Genomic DNA, 26,172 nt, shown 5'->3' with positions numbered 1-26,172 from the left:
GTATCAAAAGTAAAATTATGATCAATTAGTTATATCACATCAGTTTTATTCTTTTGCCTATTTTGATTTTTGATTGTATCTTTTATTGCTGTTTAAGTAATACTTAAAATATTTAAAAAATGTGAGCAAGTATATCTAAATATTTGTATGCATATGTGTATACCCCTTTTTATATAAACAGAATGTTTTATACATCTTTCTTCACTTTTTGTTTTTCACTTATATCTTAGAAATCAGTCTGTAGCAGTATATTACTGCATTGTGTGGATGTGATATTTTTTCAACTAGTCTCTAAATACATGATTAATTGGATTGTTTTCAATTTTCTATTATTTTGAGTTTGTGTTTAAAATGGGGTATTTAAAAAAGGAAAAACTTTTATTATTACAAATAGTACTTCAGTGAATAACCTTGTGGCATATATTTTGTTTTTCTCGTTTTGTTTTGCTAGAGTATCTTTGGGACAGATTACTGTTAGTGGGGTGGCTGGATTAAGGAGGAGATCCGTGTATAATTTTGTTAGATATTCTCAAGTTGCTCTGTACTGGATTTGTACTATTTTGCATTCCCAGCAGAAGTGTATGACAGTGCCTGCTTTTCTGTAGCTTCACTGACATAATATGTTGTTGCCAAACTGATTTTTGACAGCTAGAGAAGGAATGATATCAAAATAGTTTTTCACTTTCTAATTAATGTTAAAAAACTTTTTTAAATTAAAAAAGCAGGTATATGCTTATTGAAAAAAATTTAAAGTAAATGCATAAAGTGAAAATACTATCATATTTTTCTTCCATTCTCATTTACTCGGCATAACATGAATGTTTCATGTGACGAGATAATACATGCATATACATACACACACATACTTGTTTTTAAGAGTGAGAATGGGCCAGGTAGGTAGCTCACGCCTATAATCCTAGCACTTTGGGGGCCTGAGGTGAGCATATTGTTTGAGCCCAGAAGTTCAAGAACAACCTGGGCAACATGGCAAAACCCTATCTCTACAAAAAAACAGAAAGATTAGCTGGGCGTGTTGGCACAACCTGTAGTCCAGTTACATGGGAGGCTGAGGTAGGAGGATCACTGGAGCCCAGGAGGTTGTGGCTGCTGTGAGCTGTGATCGTGCCTCTACACTCCAGTCTAGGTGACAGAGCGAGACCTAGTCTGAAAAAAAAGAAAAGAATGCATGCTGGAAACTGTTAGGTATCTTCACCAAAATGGAGAACTGGTTGATGGCTGGGAGAGACACATTTGTTACTACATTCCCTTCTGTACCTTTTGAGTATTGTAATATGGTGGATGTATTGCCTATTTAAAGAAGAATTTTTTAAAATTACCAAGGACAAATGCAACTGTAAGGGGCACTCTGTTACCCTCAGAACTGAGATTATTTGTGAGGCGAGGATATTCTCATATATATTTGAATATTAAAAATTAATAATGCAGTACATTTTTTCTTCTACGATTTTAACACATGGACTCGGTAACTGTGTCAAGTATGTTCTTTTGTTCTTTCCATGCAGAGGATACATGGTAATGGGTGATTCTTTCAATACTTCCTTATTCAAACAAACTTTTCAAAGAGTCTTTACCAAAGACATGCATGGACAGTTTAAAATGGGCTTTGGTGGTACATTAGAAATAAAGGTAAGAATCAAAACTTGACGTGCTTGTTCTGTTATCAAGAGACAACTTATAGGCTTGAGTATAATTCTAAAATGTATAATTAATTTAATATTTGCTTTCAAAATTGTAATTATTTTATATTGAAACCTGAGTTAGAGATTTTCTTCACCTGAAGAGTGTCATCATTAAGTGTATGAGACTATACTTGAGCATTTCTGAACAATTGTTAGAAAAGTAGAACAATATTGGTAAAATATTCCTTAACTTTTTACTGTTTCTTTATATAGGGTTTAAATCTTTAAGGTATGTTTTATCTTTTTTCTTTCTTTTTTTGAGACAGAGTCTTCCTCTGTTTCCCAGGCTGGAGTGCAGTGGCATGATCTTGGCTCACTGCAACCTTTGCCTCCTGGGTTCAAGTGATTCTCCAGCCTCACCCTCCCAAATTGCTGGGACTACAGGCTTGTGCCACTGCATCTGGCTAATTTTTGTATTTTTAGTTGAGATGGAGTTTCACCATGTTGACTGGGCTGGTCTCGAACTCCTGGTCTCAGACTCAGGTGATCTGCCTGTCTCAGCCTCCCAAAGCACTGAGATTACAGGTGTGAGCCTCCACGCCTGGCTGTTTTATCTTTTGTAGAGCCAAATCTATTTATGTTAGTGCTAGGTTAATGATAGGAATTGTTATCTAACTCAAGAGGAAACTGCTTTTTGCCTTTTGGATAATCAGTAATTGTTTTATGATTAGTTGTTATTGCATAATTCTATCATTGATTTCAAATACCCAAAGGCTTAGCGCTTCTAATTCTGATTGATTCTTAGTAATTTAAATTAATTCTAATCACATTAATTTTGAATTTTCATTAAATATTTATTGTTTTTTGAATGCTTGCTATATGCCCAATGTTATGCTGGGAAATTACACGGATGTCTAGGGATATCTAAGGTACAGATCTTGCTATAGAGAAACAGTCTTGATAGAGAGGCAGGAAAAGATAAAACAGTGCATTTAATAGAATGACATAATAGTAAATTATAAAAGTGCTATAAAGGTTTAGAGAAGAAAAATGAATATATATATAGGACAATTTATTCTAGGGGAGTGTGACTTACAGTTGTTTTTTAAAGATGTCAGAGGATAATGCATTTTATTTAGGAACCCAGTGTGAGGAGAGGCATAGAGATGAGAATCAGCATTGTATCTTTGAGAAAGCTGCCCAGTGAGAGTTGATGCTTTGTATTGGAATGAGGGGAAATAGCTTACAGCTTAAATTTGGAGGAGTCGTTTGTACTATGGAGAAGCATCTGTAAGCAGAAGTCATACTAGGTATTTTGGGTAAGATTCATCCGACAGTTGTATTCTGGATATGTCATCTCAAGTAAGAAAACAAAAGTAGACTTTCTAATTTTTTGTTTTAGGTAGAAGGTATTGTGATAGCTTAAAGTTTGGTGGCAAAGAGATTGGGGAGAGGCCAATTTTGGTGATGGATTTTCTGTAGGAGGAAAAATAGAATAGGGTGTCTAAGGTTTTGGATTAGGACATGTGAATTTGGGTGGGTAGGTAGGAGTGTGAAGTCAGGATGAGGTTCCCAAACAGAGACCCACTATGTGCTAATGGAAATAGAAGACTGAAATTAGGTTGGTACCAGATTTTAAATTTGGCAGTGAGCATAGAAATGCTCATCGATTGATTATTTTTAGTGTTAGTGTATTTTCATTGGCTTTTGAGTTTTAAATATAGATGAATATCTTATATTCTTGTATACCTGTAGTTGAACATTCGAACTTACCTTTGAGGAAACCGAACATGCTGTATTCTTATTTTGCAGACCTCAAGGGAAATAAAGATTTCAGGAGCTATTGGACCCTGTGTGTCGCTCAATTCTAAAGGACCTTGTGTGTCTGAAAATGTAAGTCACCTTTATTCTAAAAAGAAAATACAGGGCCAGGAACTGTAGCTTGCACCTGTAATCCCATCTCCTTGGGAGGCTGAGGCAGGAGGATTGCTTAAGCCCAGGAGTTAGAGACCAGCTCAGGCAACATAGAGAGATCCTGTTCCCCACCTGTCATCCCCCCTAAAAAAGAAAAAAAGAAAATACAGTGAATGCACCAGATAGCACCAACAAAGACTTGGGGTGGCAGCCTATAGCATTGCTTTCAAAATTATTATATTGGTTGCTTTATGTGGTTCAGCTTCCTATTGGTATACCTCTATTTGTGGTTGCTCTTTCTGCATACCCTTTTCCCATCCAGCCCTAAATTAAAACTTTTGTACTGTCATCAGTCTTCTATTTTTTTATGCCTAAATTATGTCTTGCTCCAGTGTGCCAAAAAAAAAAAAAAAAATCTCATGATTTGGAAATTTGGAGATTTCTGAAAGTTAAAATTAGCTCTAGATTGATTTTTGTTGCCAGAATTTTTAAAAAAGTAACCAAATAAGCCAGATTTGGAATTTCAGTTCCTTATGTTCTTCTTATCCAATTTAATGGAGATATAATGCACTCTAAAATGGTAGAATCATATGCTGTAGAGAGGATGATGGGACAAATAATACAAAGCAGGAAATCAACTTTAAAAATGACAAAGTTAAAAAATTAATATGTATAAGCAGTTTGCATGATTAAGGTCTATCTATATGCCATTTTCTTGGGAATCAGAGTGCTTAACAATTCTCATTCAGAGAACCTGTGTTCCTAAATGCATATATTATATGTTAAATCAGTTTTTCTTTACACAAAATTGTAGTTGGATAGAAGGATATAATGTTAGTTGTATCGCTTCTCGGCCTTTTGGCTATTATCAAGTGTAATGTTAGTTGTAATTACTCTGTTAAATAACATATGCTTTTGAAGACAACAGTATGAAGAACTTATATTAATACTTTTGTAATGTACTTAGCAAGAATTTGAATTTTACTTTTATTATGTAAAATTTATTTTTTATTATGTAAAAATGCTTAATTTTATTTTATAATATACTTATGGTCTTAAAACATTTTAAGCTCTTATCATTGAATTAACTTTTTTTTTTTACTGTGGTCTTTTTCCTTTCTCACTTTAATATAAAATTAATAAATTGTGGCTGGGCGCGGTGGCTCACGCCTGTAATCCCAGCACTTTGGGAGGCCGAGGCAGATGGATCGCAAGGTCAGGAGTTCAAGACTAGTCTGGCCAACATGGTGAAACCCCATTTCTACTAAAAAATACAAAAATTAGCTGGGCATGGTGGCTCGTGCCTATAATCCCAGCTACTTGGGAGGCTGAGGTAGAATTGCTAGAACCGGGAACTGGGAAGCGGAGGTTGCAGTGAGTGGAGATCGAACCACTGCACTACAGCCTGGGCTACAGAGCAAGATTCCATCTCAAAAATACTACTACTGCTACTACTACTAATAAAAAATTGTGTCTCTAGTTTTCAAACATGCTAAATTTTGTTTTTACAGGAGATAGGAACAGGTGGCACTTGTCAGTGGAAGATATGTGGACTTAGTCCCACTACAACCTTAGCCATATATTTTGAGGTTGTCAATCAGGTATGGCTTTCTACATTTGAATATCAAAATGTATTTTAGAATAAGTACATACTTTAGGCTATGAATATTTATATTTTTTTCCCTGTGGTAAATTTGACCCAAAATTTATCTTCTGTATTGGAATTTATATTTGTCATTTTTTTTTTCATTTTTCAAGGCTAAACTCCTTGCTGGAGACATTGTAATAGAAATACAGGGAAACTTACAAATGCTAAAATTTGGGTAGTCCAGCTTTCAGTCTGTTTTCTTTCTTCTTTTTTGAATATAAAATTAAAGGATAAAGGCAGTTATTTAAAATTCCCTTCCAGTTACACATTTTTGCAATTAGATGTCTAGCTCTTCTTAGTTGTCACAAAGTGTATTATGATATATAAGTCCTCCTACAAGAAAGTCTGATATATCAAAATCCATAGACAAAAATTGGAAAGTAGTCATATTTGGAAAGATTTTTTTTTTTTTTTTGCTACAGGAGGTAATTAATCACATTGAAGAATAATACAAATTACTGACTTATGTATTAATAGTTTTTAGGCATAAAATGAACCACAAAATATTAACAGCTTTCCTAAGACAGGTGCAATAGTTTTTTTTAAACATTAAAATTTATAAGAAATATATTGACTCTTACTGACAACACAAAACAACACAAAAAAACAAAGCAAGAATGTCTGTTGTCAGAGGGCATGAATAAAGTTTTCCTATTGACTACTTATATTTCTTTCTGATGATAATTATTATATATTACTATTAGTTTCTTGTCATTAATCTTTCATTGGTTATTTGTTCATCATATGATTGTGTTCTTAAAAGTTCTGTTTTCATCTTTAAAAAAAATTTTTTTTTCTTTTTAGAGATGGGGTTTCACTATATTGGTCAGGCCGGTCTTGGACTCCTGACCTCAGGTGATCCACCTGCCTTGGCCTCCCAAAGTGCTGGGATTACAAGCGTGAGCCACCACGCCCAGCCTGTTTTCATCTTTTATATCTAGGGGAGGAGGACTTAGCTCAGTTTCTCTTTATTTAGTTACAAGTTGAATATCTCAAATCTGAAAAGCTGAAATCTGAAATGTTTCAAAATCTGGAACTTTCTGAATGCAGACATGACATTCAAAGAAAATGCTCATTGGAGAGCATTTTGGATTTGGGATTTTTGAATCTGGGGATGTTCAGTTGGTATAAGGCTTGAAAAAATACAAAATCCGAAATGTTTCTGGTCCCAAGCATTTTGGATAAGGGATATTCAACCTATGCAATTTGGCTTAAATGGACTCACTTAGGTCTTGTTCGTTAATTTCTTTGTGGTCTCCCTTTTCTTTGTTCTTTCATGTACTTCTGGCTTATATATTACTTGAAAATTGATTTCCTAGCAGGACTTACTTCTCTCATTCTTCATTACTTTCTTCCTCTCAATTAATTTCTCCTCTTTTGTGTAACAAATCGTAACTGTTTTGTATGCACTTGAAATAAGTATCCTAATCAATTTTAGAATGAATTTTTTTAGTGCTAGGACACGTAGCCTGTGATTATATGACAACAGCATAGTAAATTTCGCTTAGGTTTTACTCCACTATTTTTATATAGCACAATGCTCCAATTCCTCAAGGAGGCCGTGGTGCAATACAGTTTGTGACTCAGTATCAGCATTCAAGTGGGCAGAGACGCATCCGAGTGACCACCATTGCTAGGAAGTAAGTTGCATTTGTTAGAGATTTGATTTTCAAATCACAACTAACTGGGTCGTGTTTCTAAACTGGATTCCTATTTTGGGTGACATCCATGACTAGCAAGTGAATATTCATGACGAATAGTATTCTATTGCTTTCTAACCCAACTTGTTTGCTACAGTATTCATTGCCAAGAACTGTAAGAGCAATTTTTAAAAAGTACTTCTAAGACACACCCTTCAAAATATTATTTTATTTACCTCATTCATGTGAGAGGAGAAAAATCAAACATTTACCTACAGTAGTCAATAATATATATAATTCATTATGTATATAAATGATATAGCACAATAATTAATTGCATTATTTTTCAATTAGTGATAAAAATTCTTAGCTATATTTTTCAAGTGTTATTAGTAATTTAGTTTATTTATTAAGCCTTTACTCAGTTTCTGCTTTGTGGGGTAGATTCTGTTGTCAGAGAGTATGAATGCAGAATCTGTGAACATACTTAGCCTCCTCCTATATGATGGTGTGGTATAGACTAGTCCTCACCTTGTCTGTGGTAAAGGGCCAGTTGTGTTTTCTTTCCTAATCCTTCGGGTACAGATGCTTTTATTAAATACAATAAAAATGAATTACTAGAGAAATGAAATTAAAAAATTGATTTAAAACAAAACTCTGTTTCTTATTATTAGATTGATAAGACATAAGATTACTTTTTGAAGTTGCTCAGTTTCTAAGTATTTATTCTCAGTTCCTCTTCTTAACTCATTGCAGTGGTTCATTCACATACCACACTTTGACTAGCCTTGTTGAGACCATAAAAGATAAAGTCTCTATCTAACAGATTCGACTATAGGGTAATATTTTGTGTAAGATAGTTGTGTCCTAATTTGTTGATATATGCAGGGTCCCCAAAAGGGATAAGTAGGCACAACAGATACCTGTTCTTATTCCTATCTTTGTGATAGATTCTCTAAATAAGGTGTGTATTTGTTCATGTGCTCTTTACCCAGAATTTGCAGAGACAACAAATTGAACTGAATTTAGTACCCTTCTTTTTATTAAGAATTAGGAATAAATTATTTCTCTGCTACTTTGGTATCTTTATGTATTTGTGAAGTATAAAACAAAAGGAAAATAATTGTGAAATGAGATTAGGAGGAGATTTTTAAATGAGGTGAATCTAGAAGTGAACAGGCTTTGATCTCTAAACTGTTTGTCTTTAACTTGGTTGTCTGGATAGGGAAAGCGTTGATCAATAAACTTACCCAGTTTAGTCGTGGTCTAGACAATGGACAAGGAGGGCATCTGTAGCTCTCATTTTCATTAACTGTACTTAAACTCTAGCTTCATTCCTGAAAATCATTAGACTTTTGGTGAGTGATGGACATGAACCCAACATTTGAACTGAGTGTTAGTTGTGTTGGATGATCTGTTACTTAGCACAGGATTGTACATAGATTTAGTGTCCTGTTCTGTTACTTTGCTTTGACTTAACATTCTGGAACAATGTCAAGGGAATACATTATTCATTTGAAGAAAAAATGTCAACTGAACCTTTCCTTTGATTTGTTCAGATTTCAGATGAGGAACTTGGAAGTACTGATTCTTGGCAAACTTCTCAGTTTATTTATGCCTCTCAACACACACACACACACACACACACACATGCACATGTGCACTAAATTGGACATTCAGAACATTTGCTTAAGGAAACTGATATACCACATGAGAGACTTTTTACAAAGTCACTGGTTTATACTATTCAAAAATGTCTTGGAAGACAAAGAAAATCTGAGTAACTGGTCCAGATTAAAGGATACTAAAGAAACATTACCACTAATGCCAGTGTGTGGTCCTAGACAAAATGTGATGTCAGGGAAAAATTTGCTTTAGAAGCCATTATTAGACAATTGGGGAAATATGAATATGGTCTTTCTATATGACAATAGCATTATATCAGTGTTAGATTTCATGAATTTAATAATTGGGGCTATATAAGAGACTTTTTTGTTCCATGGAGATATACACGGAAATATTTAGGGCAGAAGGTCATAATATCTCCAGCTTAATCTAGAAAAGTTCAGCCAAAAATTATTTATATAAATGGAGAGAGAGAGACTGATAAAGCAGATGTGTTAAAATGCTAACAATTGATGAATCTAGGTGATGGATATATAGGAGTTTATTCTTCTCTTCTTACTGTCTTTGAAATACCTTTAATATGAAAATTTTTAAAAGGTTAGATTACTCTTTCAAGACACAGGGTGCTGTCTTGTGAGAAATATTATGGGCTTATATATTTTCAGTTTGCACAGAATTTATGAGGCCGTTTGCAGAGAGATATGTGTGTTATGGTGCCATTTATAGCATTGTGTCTTACCAAAAGCATCCATCTTTTCAAGTTAACTTATCCCAACCATTTCCAATTATCAGAGCACCTTTTTTTTTTTTTTTTAAACTAAGAATATCACTTTAGAGGCCTAGGCAAGTGTTTTTGTTAAGTGAATAAGCCATCTGAAAATAAAGGCTCCTGAGAAAGCAGAGTTACTCTATTTTTCATATAGAAAATAACTTTGATCTAGGAATTTTGGTTTAAACTAAAATTGTGAGAATCACAGTGAAGGGGTATGGGAAATGTAGAAGACAGATTTTTACAATGTCCAGAAGCCCTTTAAACTTGACTTTAAGAGCATACCTTTTAATTTATGTCTAAACAAATAATAATTAGTAAATTTGCATGTGTTCACTTGTAATGTATTTTCTCTATTGTACCATTATATTTTCAGAATAAAAAATGTCACCTTTGTAATTTAGATTAAGACAAATGAATACGGTCAGTCAAGTTGAGAAAGTATTGATTCAAACAGTGTTGCTTTTAATTCTTTGATTTTTAAAATTAAAATAATAAAACACTAAACTATTAGTATAATCATGAAGTCTTTAACTTGCATTAAAACATAACTTTCAAAATTACCAGTGTCTTCTTTTATACATTCTCATTCTTTTCTGCTTCTTACTGTTTACTACACTGAGATAATTCACATGTTTCAACCATCTGGGAAACATTTAATAATTATTTGCTTATTGAAAGAAAATTAAAAATACAGAAAGAAGGGAGAAGAATTTTAAACATGCTACTTCCTGAGTTCCCTTAGGATCACTCTTACATGTAAAAGTGGTTCAGGATTTATTTTCAGGAAGTCTACTAAGTATTGCCAGTCTTACTGGTAACTATGTCTGAAATATTAAACAAATAAACAAACAGATAAAATGTATTGCCAAGTCTACCCAGGATCAGTTTGACTAGATTGGATTTATACAACATTTGGATTTAATAAATTGCTGCTTTTTTATGTGTAATATCAAATTAATCCCTTAGACTGAAATTTTTACTTATTAACTTTTTTTTTTTTGAGACAGAGTTTCGCTCTTGTTACCCAGGCTGGAGTGCAATGGCACGATCTCGGCTCACTGCAACCTCCACCTCCTGGGTTCAGGCAATTCTCCTGCCTCAGCCTCCTGAGTAGCTGGGATTACAGGCATGTGCCACCATGCCCAGCTAATTTTTTGTATTTTTAGTAGAGACGGGGTTTCACCGTGTTGACCAGGATGGTCTCGATCTCTTGACCTCGTGATCCACCTGACTCGGCCTCCCAAAGTGCTGACTTACTAACTTTTAACTGGTTTTAGTCAGGGTATTAACTGAAGATAAAAGAATACAAAGTAATTTTAATTATGTGATTTTTATAACTAATGATTGAAAGATCAGTAAGAAACTTCTGGCACTTTATTCATAGTGGAATAAACAAGAATTACTTAGGCTGAGAGAAAACCTTTATTTTTGTATTTCTATATTTCTGCTTTAACAAAATTAAAAAAATGAAATTTTAAAGTTGGATATAGGGACGTGAATATCTATGTGTATAGACATACATATATGCTATTATTTTTACCTGTAAAAATCTTTTTTTTGGCCAAATGTGGTGGCTCATGCCTATAATCCTAGTGCTTTGGAAGGCTGAAGCAAGAAGATCACTTGAGTCCAGGAGTTGAATACTAGTCTGGGCAATATAGTGAGACCCTCATCTCTAAAAAAATTGTTTTAAATTAGCTGGACCTTGTCTCTTAAAAAAAAAAAAACTTTGTTTTTTTAAAACTTCCTTATTTTATGACTTTAAAGGCTTTTTTTTTTTTTTTTTTTTTGAGACAGAGTCTTGCTCTGTCACTCAGGCTTGACTGCAATGGTGCCATTTTGGCTTACTGCAACCTCTGCTTCCCAGGTTAAGGCAATTCTCTTCTCCAGATTTGCTGGGAATACAGGCATGCACCACCACACCCAGCTAGTTTTTGTATTTTTAGTAGAGATGGAGTTTCACCTTGTTGCCGAGGCTGATCTCGAACTCCTAAACTCAAGCAATCTGCCTGCCTCGGCTTCCCAAAGTATTGGGATTACAGGCATGAGCCACCACAACCAGCCTAGAGATAGGGTCTTGCTGTTTCTCAGGCTGAACTCAAACTTCTGGGCTTAAGTGATTCTCCCAACTTAGCCTCCTGAATAACTGGGACTACAGATGTGTGCCACCATGGCGACGGGACTAGTAAATATCTTAATGTTTTGACTGGTCACCATGGTGCACGCCTGTAATCCCAGGACTTTGGGAGGCTGAGGCAGGCAGATCACCTGAGGTTGGGAGTTTCAGACCAGTGTGATCAACATGGAGAAACCCTATCTCTACTAAAAATACAAAGTTAGCTGGGTGTGGTGGTACATGGCTGTAATCCCAGCTACTCAGGATGCTGAGACAGGAGAATCGCTTGAACCTGGGAGCCAGAGGTTGCAGTGAGACAAGATCATGCCATTGCACTCCAGCTAGGGCAACAAGAGTGAAACTCCATCTCAAAAAAAAAAAAAGAACAAAATGTTTTAAGGAATGTGGTTGGAGACCTGCCTTTACACTTACTTTGGAAGATTTCTTTAGGTTTGGTTATATTTTTCTGAAAAACAATGAATACTATACTAAAACTGCTATTAGCGATTTGAAAAAAAAATGCTAATTTGAGCCAGGCATGGTGGCTCACACCTGTAATCTCAGCACTTTGGCAGGTCCAGATGGGTGGATTGCCTGAGGTCAGGAGTTCGAGACCAGCCTGGGCAACATGGTGAAACCCCGTTTCTACTAAAATACAAAAAATTTAGCCAGAGCCTATATAGTCCCAGCTACTCAGGAGGCTGAGGCACGAGAATTGCTTGAACCCAGGACATGGATGTTGCAGCAGTGAGCTGAGATCCCTTCACTGCACTCCAGCCTGGGTGACAGAGCGAGACTCTTGTCTCCAAAACAAACAAACAAACAAAAAAAAACCCAAACAAAAAACTAATTTGTCTAAGTAATACTGGAATTTTGAAATATCGAAGTAGTTTCTATATCTTTTATCTTTTAAATTTGTGTGGTAGCCAACTATGATATGATGGATACAATAATTCAGCAGCATTTCTGTGCTTTCTTATTGTCTTTAGCTGGGCAGATGCTCAAACTCAAATCCAAAACATTGCTGCATCTTTTGACCAGGAGGCAGCTGCCATTCTTATGGCCCGGCTGGCAATATATAGAGCAGAAACAGAAGAAGGACCAGATGTGCTTAGGTGGCTGGATAGACAGCTCATTCGACTGGTAAGAAGTAAACACTATGCTTTTCTAAATCTGTATGCTTTCATTTGTAGTAAATGCTTGTTGCAGATAATCTCTTTCAAAGTACTTAACGGTGTGTCTGAAATAATGTATAAGAAACTTGTATTCAATGGGCCGGGCGCGGTGGCTCACGCCTGTAGTCCCAGCACTTTGGGAGGCCGAGGCGGGTGGATCACGAGGTCAAGAGATCGAGACCATCCTGGTCAACATGGTGAAACCCCGTCTCTACTAAAAATACAAAAAATTAGCTGGGCATGGTGGCGCGTGCCTGTAATCCCAGCTACTCAGGAGGCTGAGGCAGGAGAATTGCCTGAACCTAGGAGGCGGAGATTGCGGTGAGCCAAGATCGCGCCATTGCACTCCAGCCTGGGTAACAACAGCGAAACTCCGTCTCAAAAAAAAAAAAAGAAACTTGTATTCAAATTACTGAGACAGTAGCACAGTAATGAATAATAGAATTCAGTAATCTCTTTCAGTAAACTAGATTGCTGTTTTTCCTTAAAATGTAAGAGTGACAATTATGTAACCTATTATTTTTCAATTCTTATTGGCTGGAATGAGGTTAGTTCCAAATTTATTTCTATGTTACTGTAACTATTTTTATTGCTTTTTTACATATTTCTTCATTGCTATGGTCTTAGTTTTCTATTTTCATTTTAATGAAACTCTTATATATGCATCTTTTGAAAGAAATTAGGCCAGGAATGGTAGCTATTGGCAATAATCCCAGCACTTTGGGCCGGGGGTTTTGCCATGTTGCCCAAGATCAGCTTGGGCAACATGGCAAAACCCCAATCTCTACAAAAAAAAAAAAAATTAGCCAGGTGTGGTGTTTAGTCCCAGCTACTCCAGAGGCTGAGGTGGGAGGATCACTTGAGCCTAGGAAGTTTGAGGCTGCAGTGAGCTGTGATTGTGCTGCTGCACTCCAGCCTGGCCAACAGAGTGAGACCCTGTGTCAAAAAAATAAATTAATTGGGGTAGAAAAATTATACATATTAACATGCAAAATATAGACAAAGCTGTATTATCTGGTTCTAGATTACTAAGGCATGTGCTAATAAAGTTATTAGTAGTGTTGATTTACTTGTTTTTTTTTTTTTTGAGACAGTCTCATTCTGTCGCCAGGTGCCAGGCTGGAGTGCAGTGGCGCAGTCTTGGCTCACTGCAATCTCTGCCTCCTGGGTTCAAGCAATTCTCCTGGCTCAGCCTCCTGAGTAGCTGGGACTACAGGCATGTGCCACCACACCCAGCTAATTTTTGTATTTTTTAGTAGAGACGGGGTTTTACCATGTTGATCAGGATGGTCTCGATCTCTTGACCTCGTGATCCGCCCGCCTTGGCCTCCCAAAGTGCTGGGATTACAGGTGTGAGTCACCGTGCCTGGCTTACTTGGGTTTTTAACATGCCAGAACACCATTACTGTACTTGCATTATGACATAGAGCACTTTGTTAGTTCCTTTTTTTTTGTTTTTTTTTTTAGACAGGGTCTCACTCTGTTACCCAGACTGGAGTTCAGTAAGATGATCATGGGTCACCATAGCTTTGACCTTCCATGCTCAAGTGACCCTTTCACCTCAGCCTCCTGAGTAGCTGGGACTAGAGGCTCATACCACCACACCTGTCAAATTTACAAATTTTTTTGTAGAGATGGAGTCTCCTTATGTTGCCCAAGCTGGTCTTGAACTCCTGGGTTCCTAGGTTTAAATGACTCTCCCACCTCATTCTCCAAAAGTGTTGGGATTACAGGCATGAGCCACCATCACCATGCCTGGCTAATTAAAAAAATATTTGTTGAGACCGGATCTCACTATTTTGCTTAACCTAGTCTCAAACTGCTGTGCTCAAGCAACCCTCCCATCTTGGTCTCCCGGAGTATTGGGATTACAGGCATGAGCCACCACACCTGGCTAAACTCAGTTCTTAATGCTCCATTTCTGCTCAGCAACCTCTGGCCTATTAGTTCTTTGAAGGTACTTCTTTATGCAGTCTTTAGCTTAAACACCCTGTTGAGAACTCTGTTTGCTAAGCTATCGAATTTCTGTGTCTGGCAGTTTTTGTGTTGTTGGTGTAGGTTTTCATGTAATTTAAAAAATTCTTGAGTGAACTAGAGTTGTTTTAAAAAGTTAGCCATTTTTTTTTTATTTTTTATTTTTTATTTATTTTTATTTTTTATTTTATTGCATTTTAGGTTTTGGGGTACATGTGAAAAACATGCAAGGTTGTTGCATAGGTGCATACGTGGCAGTGTGATTTGCTGCCTCCCTCCCCTTCACCTATATCTGGCATTTCTCCCCATGCTATCCCTCTCCAACTCCCCACCCCCACCGCTGTCCCCCCGTCCCCACCAACAGACCCCCGTGTATAGTGCTCCCCTCCCTGTGTCCATGTGTTCTCCTTGTTCAACACCCGCCTATGAGTGAGAATGTGGGGTTTGATTTTGTGTTCTTGTGTCAGTTTGCTGAGAATGATGGTTTCCAGGTTCATCCATGTCCCTACAAAGGACGTGAACTCCTCGTTTTTAATGGCTGCATAATATTCCATGGTGTATATGTGTCACATTTTTCCTGTTCAGTCTTTCATCGATGGGCATTTGGGTTGGTTCCAGGTCTTTGCTATTGTAAACTGTGCCGCAATGAACATTCGTGTGCATGTGTCCTTATAGTAGAACGATTTATAATCCTTTGGATATATGCCCAGTAATGGGATTGCTGGGTCAAATGGAATTTCTATTTCTAGGTCCTTGAGGAATCGCCACACTGTTTTCCACAGTGGTTGAACTAATTTACACTCCCACCAACAGTGTAAAAGTGTTCCTATTTCTCCACATCCTCTCCAGCATCTGTTGTCTCCAGATTTTTTAATGATCGCCATTCTAACTGGCGTGAGATGGTATCTCAACGTGGTTTTGATTTGCATTTCTCTAATGACCAGTGATGATGAGCATTTTTTCATATGTTTGTTGGCCTCATGTATGTCTTCTTTTGTAAAGTATCTGTTCATATCCTTCGCCCATTTTTGAATGGGCTTGTTTGTTTTTTTCTTGTAAATCTTTTTTAGCTCATTGTAAATTCTGGTTATCAGCCCTTTGTCAGACGGGTAGGCTGCAAAAATTTTTTCCCATTCTGTTGGTTGCCGATTCACTGTATTGACTGTTTCTTTTGCTGTGCAGAAGCTGTGGGGTTTGATTAGGTCCCATTTGTCTGTTTTGGCTTTTGTTGCCAATGCTTTTGGTGTTTTGGTCATAAAGTCCTTGCCTACGCCTATGTCCTGAATGGTTTTGCCTAGGTTTCCTTCTAGTGTTTTTATGGTGTTACGTCTTATGTTTAAGTCTTTAATCCATCTGGAGTCAATTTTAGTGTAAGGTGTCAGGAAGGGGTCGAGTTTCTGCTTTCTGCATATGGCTAGCCAGTTTTCCCAACACCACTTATTGAACAGGGAATCCTTTCCCCATTGCTTGTTTTTTTCAGGTTTGTCAAAGATCGGGTGGTTGTAGATATGTTGTGTTGCCTCCGACGCCTCTGTTCTGTTCCATTGGTCTATATCTCTGTTTTGGTACCAGTACCATGCTGTTTTGATTACTGTAGCCTTGTAGTAGATTTTGATGTCCGGTGGTGTGATGCCTCCCGCTTTGTTCTTTTTGCTTAGAATCGACTTGGCTATGCGGACTCTCTTTTGGTTCCATATGAAGTTTAAGGTGGTTTTTTCCAGTTCTGTGAGGAAGGTCATTGGTAGCTTGTTGGGGATAGCGTTGAATCTGTAAATTACTTTGGGCAGTATGGCCATTTTCACGATATTAATTCTTCCTAACCATGAACATGGAACATTTCTCCATCTGTTTGTGTCCTCTCTTATTTCGTTGAGCAGTGATTTGTAGTTCTCCTTGAAGAGGTCCTTTACGTTCCTTGTTAGTTGTATTCCTAGGTATTTTATTCTCTTTGTAGCAATTGTGAATGGCAGTTCGTTCTTGATTTGGCTCTCTTTAAGTCTGTTATTGGTGTATAGGAATGCTTGTGATTTTTGCACATTGATTTTGTATCCTGAGACTTTGCTGAAGTTGCTTATCAGTTTCAGGAGATTTTGGGCTGAGGTGATGGGGTCTTCTAGATATACAATCATGTCATCTGCAAATAGAGACAATTTGACTTCCTCCTTTCCTAATTGAATACCCTTTCTTTCTTTTTCTTGCCTGATTGCTCTGGCTAGAACTTCCAGTACTATATTGAATAGGAGTGGTGAGAGAGGGCATCCTTGTCTAGTGCCAGATTTCAAAGGGAATGCTTCCAGTTTTTGCCCATTCAGTATGATATTGGCTGTTGGTTTGTCATAAATAGCTTTTATTATTTTGAGATACGTTCCGTCGATACCTAGTTTATTGAGAGTTTTTAGCATAAAGGGCTGTTGAATTTTGTCGAAGGCCTTCTCTGCATCAATTGAGATAATCATGTGGTTTTTGTTTTTGGTTCTGTTTATGTGGTGAATTACATTTATAGACTTGCGTATGTTGAACCAGCCTTGCATCCCCGGGATGAATCCTACTTGATCATGATGGATAAGTTTTTTGATGTGCTGTTGCAATCGGCTTGCCAGTATTTTATTGAAGATTTTTGCATCTATGTTCATCATGGATATTGGCCTGTAGTTTTCTTATTTTGTTGAGTCCCTGCCGGGTTTTGGTATTAGGATGACGTTGGTCTCATAAAATGATTTCGGAAGGGTTCCCTCTTTTTGGATTATTTGGAATAGTTTCAGTAGGAATGGTACCAGCTCCTCTTTGTATGTCTGGTAGAATTCGGCTGTGAACCCATCTGGGCCTGGGCTTTTTTTGGGTGGTAGACTCTTAATTGCTGCCTTGACTTCAGACCTTGTTATTGGTCTGTTCAGGGTTTCGACTTCTTCCTGGTTTAGGCATGGGAGGAGGCTACTGTCCAGGAATTTATCCATTTCTTCCAGGTTTTCCAATTTATGTGCATAGAGTTGTTTGTAATAATCTCTGATGATGGTTTGAATTTCTGTGGCATCTGTGGTGATATCCCCTTTATCATTTTTTATTGCATCTATTTGGTTATTCTCTCTTTTCTTTTTTAGTAGTCTGGCTAGTGGTCTGTCTATTTTGTTGATCTTTTCAAAAAACCAGCTCCTGGATTTATTGATTTTTTTGTAGGGTTTTTCGTGTCTCTATCTCCTTCAATTCTGCTTTGATCTTAGTTATTTCTTGTCTTCTGCTAGGTTTTGAGTTTTCTTGATCTTGCTCCTCTAGCTCTTTCAATTTTGACGATAGGGTATCAATTTTAGTTCTCTCCTTTCTTCTCATGTGGGCACTTATTGCTATATATTTTCCTCTAGAGACTGCTTTAAATGTGTCCCAGAGATTCTGGTATGTGGTGTCTTCGTTCTCGTTGGTTTCGAAGAACATCTTTATTTCTGCCTTCATTTCAGTGTTTATCCAGTCAACATTCAGGAGAAAGTTGTTCATTTTCCATGAGGCTGTGCGGTTCTGGGTTGGCTTCTGAATTCTGAGTTCTAACTTGATTGCACTGTGGTCTGAGAGACTGTTTGTTATGGCTTCCATTCTTTTGCATTTGCTAAGGAGTGATTTACTTCCAATTATGTGGTCAATTTTAGAGTAGGTGTGATATGGTGCTGAGAAGAATGTATATTCTGTGGATTTGGGGTGGAGAGTTCTGTAAATGTCTATTAGGTTTGCTTGTTCCAGGTCTGAGTTCAAGTCCTGGATATCCTTATTAATTTTCTGTCTCGTTGATCTGTCTAATATTGACAATGGTGTGTTGAAGTCTCCCACTATTATTGTGTGGGAGCCTAAGTCTCTTTGCAAGTCTTTAAGAACTTGCCTTATGTATCTGGGTGCTCCTGTATTAGGTGCATATATATTTAGGATCGTTAGCTCTTCTTGTTGTATTGATCCTTTTACCATTATGTAATGTCCTTCTTTGTCTCTTTTGATCTTTGTTGCTTTAAAGTCTATTTTATCAGAGATGAGAATTGCAACTCCTGCTTTTTTTTGCTCTCCATTTGCTTGGTCAATCTTCCTCCATCCCTTTATTTTGAGCCTTTGTGTATCCTTGCATGTGAGATAGGTTTCCTGGATACAGCACACTGATGGGTTTTGGCTTTTTATCCAATTTGCCAGTCTGTGTCTTTTGATTGGGGCATTTAGTCCATTTACATTTAGGGTTAATATTGTTATGTGTGAGTTTGATCCTGTCATTTTGATGCTAGCTGGCTGTTTTGCCCATTGGTTGATGCAGATTCTTCATTGTGTTGGTGCTCTTTACCATTTCGTGCGTTTTTGGAGTGACTGGTGCTGGTTGTTTTTTTCTATGTGTAGTGTCTCCTTCAGGAGCTCTTGTAAAGCTAGTCTGGTGGTGATGAAATCTGTGAGTACTTGCTTGTTCACAAAGGATTTTATTTTTCCTTCACTTATGAAGCTTAGTTTGGCTGGATATGAAATTCTGGGTTGAAAGTTCTTTTCTTTAAGGATGTTGAATATCGGCCCCCACTCTCTTCTGGCCTGTAGGGTTTCTGCTGAGAGATCTGCTGTGAGTCTGATGGGTTTCCCTTTGTGGGTAACCCGACCTTTCTCTCTGGCTGCCCTTAGTATTTTCTCCTTCATTTCAACCCTGGTGAATCTGATGATTATGTGCCTTGGGGTTGCTCTTCTAGAGGAATATCTTTGTGATGTTCTCTGTATTTCCTGGACTTGAATATTGGCCTGCCTTGCTAGGTTGGGGAAGTTTTCCTGGATAATATCCTGAAGAGTATTTTCCAGCTTGGATGCATTCTCTTCGTCACATTCAGGTACACCTATCAAACGTAGGTTAGGTCTTTTCACGTAGTCCCATATTTCTTGTTGACTCTGTTCATTCCTTTTTACCTTGTTTTCTCTAATCTTCCCTTCTCGTTTTATTTCATTGAGTTGATCTTCGACCTCTGATATCCTTTCTTCTGCTTGGTCAATTCGGCTGTTGAAACTTGTGCATGCTTCGCGAAGTTCTCGTGTTGTGTTTTTCAGCTCCATCAATTCACTCATATTCCTCTCTAAGTTGTCCATTCTCGTTAGCATTTCATCAAGTCTTTTTTCAAGGTTCTTAGTTTCTTTGCATTGGGTTAGAACATGTTCTTTTAGCTCACGGAAGTTTCTTATTATCCACTTTCTGAAAGCTGATTCTGTCATTTCATCACACTCATTCTCCATCCAGTCTTGTTCCCATGCTGGTGAGGAGTTATGCTCCCTTGTAGGAGGAGAGGTGTTCTGGTTTTGGGTGTTTTCATCCTTTTTGCGCTGGTTTCTTCCCATCTTTGTGGATTTATCCGCCTATTGACTTTGTAGTTGCTGTCTTTCTGATTTTGGTAATTTTAAGTCTGCAGCAGCTGAACTCATAAACCCCCTTTTCTTCCCCCAAGGTGTTCTGGCCCAGGGAGTTTGGACTTTATGATTTTCAGCTGTGTTGCTACCGTTTTCCCTGCCCACAAGGTGGCAGTCTAGTCACACTCAGCCTGCAGAGGTTTCGCTGAGCTGCTGTGGGCTCTGCCCAACTTCCGTGTGAGCTTTCCTGCAGTCCATATGGGTGTAGTTAGAACTGCTTCCGCTATGCTGGCCCACCCCTGTAGTGACAGAGTCTCTGTAATGGCGGGTTGTCTTGGTTATGGCAAATTGCCCTGGGAACTGCAGGGTGTTTCCTGATGGAGGACGCCCCTCCCCCACAGAGCTGGACCGTCCTGGGTTCAGCCGTGTTTCCAGTGGCGCCCTCTTTGCCCGGGAATCTCTTGGCTTGACTCCCTGCCTCAGCTCCCCTTGCTGGCCCAGAGGGGACACAGTCTCGTTCACTTTGCTCAAGGAGCTGCTGCTCTCTGCCCCCAGTGCAGGCCGAGCGGCTGCTCCGGTCCAACCAGCGGCGCTGGGAACCCGTGGAGCTTCTCCGCCTGTGAATCTCCTGGTCTGTGGGCAGTTACAATTCACTGCCCTGTGTGCTGCTGCGTCAGCCGAAGCAGCGGCACTGAGATTCGTGGCGCGCCCTTGTCCAGGAGTCTCCTGGCTTGACTCACTGCTTCAGCTCCCCTTGCTGGCTCAGAGGGAACTCTGTCTCTCTAGCTCTGCATAAGAAGCTGCTGCCCCCCCACCCCAGGGCGTAGGCTGAGCGGCCACACCGCTCAAACCAGCGGCGCTGGCGACCCGTGGGGCTTCTCCTCCTGTGAATCTCCTGGTTTGTGAGCAGTAAAAATCCGTCTGGAGATGCGGCGTCCACTCACCCTCTGCGCGTTCTCTCGGAGCTGCAATCCCGACTTCCTCCTAAGCGGCCATCTTGGATCGAATCCAGGTCTCTCCCTAAAAGTTAGCCATATTTGTAGCATTGTTCAGAACTTTTTTTCATTTCATTCCCAAGAGTTTCTTTATGCTAGTACCTCTTTGAAAAAAGCAGCATTAGTGAGCCAAGATTGTGCCACTGCACTCCAGCCTGCCAACAGAGCAAGATTCCATCAGAAGAAGAAGGAGAAGGAGCAGGAGAGGGAGGAGAAGGAGGGGGAGGAGGGGAAGGAGGGGGAGGAGGAGGGGGAGGAGGAGGTGGGGAGGAGGAGGGGCAGGAGGAGGGGGATGAGGAGGTGGGGAGGAGGAGGGGGAGGAGGAGAGCAGCAGTATGATAATATTACCACTTTTTTTTTTTTAATAAGAGAGATTGAAACTCTCATGGGGTCCACAATTGATGGGACGCTATCAGCACAAATGCCAACACAGTTCCTTCAAGGTGGATCTTTTGTTTCCACATAGATGTAACATTAAGTATATTTTGACCCTTGCTTATTTAGGACAGCAGAAAAGTTTTTCTTTGTAGCAAAAATGTTTTCTTGAATTTCACTGTTATAGAAATCTGACATGACCTCAGTGAAACCTGTTAACTCGTCAATCTGTAATCTATTATTTTTCAGTTTACTATACACAGATGCTGCCAGCATCATGTGACATGTCATCAGTACTTTAACTTATCGTACTTTTTAAAAATAGGACCTTTTCAGTTTCTCAGACTGCATCTTTTTTTTTTTTTTGAGACAGAGTTTGGCTTTTGTTGCCCAGGCTGGAGTGCAATGGCGCAACCTTGGCTCACTGCATCCTCTGCCTCCTGGGTTCACGCGATTCTCCTGCCTCAGCCTCTGGAGTTGCTGGAATTTGTAGTAAAGGGCATTTGCCATCTTGCCAGCAGTATTGCTGAATTTGTAGGTTGTCACATATGACACAAATTGAATAGTACAACTTGGATTACTGTCCCATGTAAAACCCACTGATTTTCCTTGTAAAGGTGGATTTTTTGTGTGTCCCTTGTTGCATGAGTATACTGAAATGACTCATATGATTGTAATTCTTCAGAATTCTCAGGATTCTCTGGAGGCTTATGTCTACAATTGTTCTCTTTTGTATCTTTCATTTCACACCTCAATTTCGACATCGTTTTTTAATTTTTTATTTTTTCCAACTTGTAAGTTCAGGCATACACATGCAGGATGTGCAGGTTTGTTATATAGGTAAACGTGTGCATGGTGGTTTACTGCACAGATATCCCATCACCCAGGTATTATAGCTCAGCATATATTAGCTATTCTTCCCAATGCTCTCACTTGCCCCGTCCCCCACAGGTGCCTAGCATGTGTTGTTGCCCCCATATGTGCATGTGTTCTCATCAGTCAGCTCCCACTTATAAGTGAGAGTATGTGGTGTTTGGTTTTTTATTCCTGTGTTAGTTTGCTGAGGGTAATGGGTTTCAACTCCATCTGTGTCCCAGCAAATGGCATGATCTGGTCCTTTTTTTTTTTGAGATGGAGTCTCGCCCTGTTGCCCACACTGTAGTGCAGTGGCATGATCTTGGCTCACTGCAACCTCCTCCTTCAGGTTCAAGTGATCCTCCTGCCTCAGCCTCCCAAGTAGCTGGGATTACAGGTGTGTGCCACCACACCCAGGTAATTTTTTTGAATTTTTAGTAGGGATGGGGTTTCACCATGTTGGCCAGGCTGGTCTCGAACTCTTGACCTTAAGTGATCGCCCACCTCAGCCTCCCAAAGTGCTGGGATTATAGGTGTGAACCACTATGCCCAGCCAATCTTCTTCCTTTTTATGGCTGCATAGTATTTCATGATGTATATGTACCACATTTTCTTTATCCAGTCTATTATTGATGGACATTTAGGTTGATTCCATGACTTTTTCTCATACATCAATTTCAAAAACTGCCACATTGTTTGACATGTTTCTAAAACACAGGCACTAATGTAAAACAGAAGGGCCTAGTAATTAATTAAACAAGACAACTGCAAAAATTACAAAATTACATAAACCTCACAATGTACTTTACTTCCAATCTACATATTCTACATTTTGCAGCATTTACAACAGCAGCAGGACAATTGGGGCTAGAGACCAGATGAGTCTTGTGACTCCATTTAATGATAATGTCTGAGGGAAGCAAAGAGCTCTCATGTTAAAGGTGTCCAAAACAGATGTTGTGCCAGCACCAATTTGGCTCTCTAATGCACACTATCTCTGAAACAGTACACAAAAAATGTTTCTTTTTAATTAAAGTTACTCTAGTAAGTCATCAAGGAAAAGAAAACGATTGTATTACTATGCCAAATTGAGGCAAAGAAATTTGTTAATGTAATTTCCTAGATTTTTCTTTAGTAAAAAAAGTATAAAAGTTGTAATACCTAAACAGTATGAACTTTTTCTCTATTTGTGTTGCTGTTGTTGTAATAGCTGAAAATTCAGCAGTGAAGTTATCAGTACAAGAAAATGAGGCCATTCTAGAATAGCTACTGAAACTAAAGTGCATTACCACCTGAGTCATTTATCACATAAGATACTGGTATCCACACATGATTTACTGCCTCTATTCTTAGTCTCTTGTTTGGATCCATCTTGCGTCCAACTTCAGGGATCTGTTCCTCTCTTTTTGCCTTCTTTTGAGATGGGGTCTCGCCATATTACTTACCCAGGCTGGACTTGAACTTCTGGGCTCAAGTGATCCTCCCACCTCAGCCCCCTGAGTAGCAGGAACTACAGCCCTGTGCCACTGCTCCCTGCTTCCTTATCATTTTTTGACTCCTGACCTTTTCTGCTTCACAGCTTAAAATTGATCATTGATTTTTCTTCATCTTTGACCTTTGGTTTACCCGTCAACCACTAATTGTATTTTTCCTTTAGCTGCATTGCTAGCCATCGTGGGTAAACACTTGACCTGATCAGACTTGGCTCAGGAAATCTTCTGTCTTAAGACTATTGGGACTTTCCCTGCAAGCCAGGTTTTCTCTTGCTGCACCAATGGATTGAAGCACTTTAGTTTTGCTGTTTTTACAGATACCACTTTTCATTACCATTTTCTTACAGGGGTTAGGCACTGACCCCTAAGGTCCTTTTATGTGGCTGCCTTTATGCATAAATAATTGCTGAATTAAAGAAGGAATTAGCCTTTTTGTAAGAGATGTTATTTTCCTCAAGAAAATCATGTTACTGTTGCTTTATCTGTCCAGTCTTACTACTTCTGAATAACTTAAATAGTGGGTCTTGGATATACCTTCTTTATGCTTCAGTACATGGTGAGGTTTATGTTTTCCATTTGTATGAGTGTTTTAGTTGGGTTGTAAATAAGGACTGCTCCTCATGATTCAAGTAACTGATACTAGAGCATTTTACAGGTTTTCAAAAAAAATTGTTTTTTATGAGATGGGATCTTGCTTTGTCTCCCAGACTGGATTGCAGTGGCATGATCATAGCTTACAGTACCCTTAACCGCCTAGGTTCAAACAATCCTCCTGCCACAGCCTCCCGAGTAGCTGGGACGGCAGCTATGTGCAATCATGCCTGACTAATTTTTTTTATTTTTTGTAGAGACAGGATCTCACTATGTTGCCCAAGCTGGTCTCAAACTCCTGGACTCAAGTGATCCTCCTGTGTTGGCTTCCAAAGTGCTCGAATTACAGGCATGAGTCAGCACACCTGGCTCAAAACTTTTTGAAAGAGGCAACCCACAGATTAGAAATTTATATGTATATATTATACAAATTTTATATTATTATCTGTGCTATAGACTATATTTATCAAGAAATAGGTTAGGCCGGGCGCGGTGGCTCAAGCCTGTAATCCCAGCACTTTGGGAGGCCGAGGCGGGTGGATCACGAGGTCAAGAGATCGAGACCATCCTGGTCAACATGGTGAAACCCCGTCTCTACTAATACAAAAAATTAGCTGGGCACGGTGGCGCGTGCCTGTAATCCCAGCTACTCAGGAGGCTGAGGCAGGAGAATTGCCTGAACCCAGGAGGCGGAGGTTGCGATGAGCCGAGATCGCGCCATTGCACTCCAGCCTGGGTATCAAGAGCGAAACTCCGCCTCAAAAAAAAAAAAAAAAAAAAAAAAAGAAATAGGTTAATGTGTATTTAACTGCTAGATGTGGAAGGATTTTTTTAAACATGAAACCAAAGGCAGAAACCATTAAACAAAAATGTTGAAATATTTTTATTACACTAAAATGAAACAAAATCTGATTGGTAAACTACCATAAGTAGAGTTTAGTGCCAACATTTGTTATATGCATGACAGAATGTGAGAATTTTCATATATAAGAGCTCTTACAAGTCAGTAAGATTTGGGTAAAAAATAGGCAAAGGTCATGATCAAAGAATTAACAAAAGAAGGAATGCAGGTGACCAGTCAACATACGGAAAAGTTACCAATCTTCCTTATAATCAAAGTTGCAGCATAGAACAAAACAATTTTTACCTGTTAAACTGGTAAGAATTAGAAAAACAGGATAATACTTAGAGTTGGCTAGTATTCAGGGAAATGGACAGCATTAATGTTTATAGGTCAGGTGAATGAATTTGTACCACCTTTATAAACAGCTATATAACTTTATATATAGAAGGCAGTTGGTAACTTTACTCAGAAATTCTACCTTTAAGAATTTATTCTGCCAGGTGTGGTGGCTAACAGTTTTAGCTCTTATTCCAGAAAATAAATTACTATTTAGTAATTATTTTATTTTATTATTTAGTGTCAGAAATTTGGAGAATATCATAAAGATGACCCAAGTTCCTTCAGATTTTCAGAAACTTTCTCCCTTTATCCACAGGTAAGTAAGTAATAAGTTCATATTCTTTTCTTTTCTTTTTTAGAGATAGGGTCTCACTGTGTCACCCAAGCTGGAGTGCAGTGACTCGATCGTAGCTCATTGTAACCTGGGACTCCTGGGCTTAGCCTCCTGATTAGCTAGGACTACAGGTGTGTACCACCATGCCCAGCTAATTTTTTTTTTTTTTGGTAGGGATTGTTTCTTGCTATGTTGCCCAGGCTGGTCTTGAACTCTTAGCCTCAAGCAGTCCGTCTTCCCGGCCTCCCAAAGTACTAATAGTGCCACACCCAGCCAGACCCATATTCTTTTCTTGTGTGGCCAACAGCATTGAGCCTCATTTTTCCTATTTTTTCCTTTTTTATTGCTCTTTTTATAGAACCTATTTTATTGGGTTCTTTTTGTTAGGTAAGTTTTGGGATAGCTAAGAAATTAATATTGTGCTGTGAGTAGTTGGTGAAAAGTATATAGTATTTTTGTACTGGCCTTGTAAATAATCATTTATTTGTGGTGAATAGAGATTTA

The 26,172-nt window shown here is 38.5% G+C and overlaps 1 protein-coding gene across 2 annotated transcripts in view; it reads left to right on the top strand.

Annotated features, from left to right (window-relative positions):
- The window catches only part of SEC23A (SEC23 homolog A, COPII coat complex component), a 68,221-nt gene that overhangs the window by 24,200 nt on the left and 17,849 nt on the right, over positions 1–26,172 (top strand). For both annotated transcript variants that reach the window (XM_012469269.2, XM_012469280.2), the window contains exons 10-15: positions 1,524–1,647; positions 3,453–3,533; positions 5,066–5,155; positions 6,736–6,842; positions 12,346–12,499; positions 25,573–25,650. In XM_012469269.2, the coding sequence (XP_012324692.1) occupies positions 1,524–1,647; positions 3,453–3,533; positions 5,066–5,155; positions 6,736–6,842; positions 12,346–12,499; positions 25,573–25,650 (634 nt within the window). The remainder of the gene's footprint in view (positions 1–1,523; positions 1,648–3,452; positions 3,534–5,065; positions 5,156–6,735; positions 6,843–12,345; positions 12,500–25,572; positions 25,651–26,172) is intronic.

Source organism: Aotus nancymaae, unplaced genomic scaffold (assembly GCF_030222135.1).
Source record: "Aotus nancymaae isolate 86718 unplaced genomic scaffold, 86718_ANA_hifiasm-v0.15.2.pri h1tg000062l, whole genome shotgun sequence".
NCBI lineage: Eukaryota > Metazoa > Chordata > Mammalia > Primates > Aotidae > Aotus > Aotus nancymaae.
This window is presented reverse-complemented; position numbering and strand designations above follow the sequence as displayed.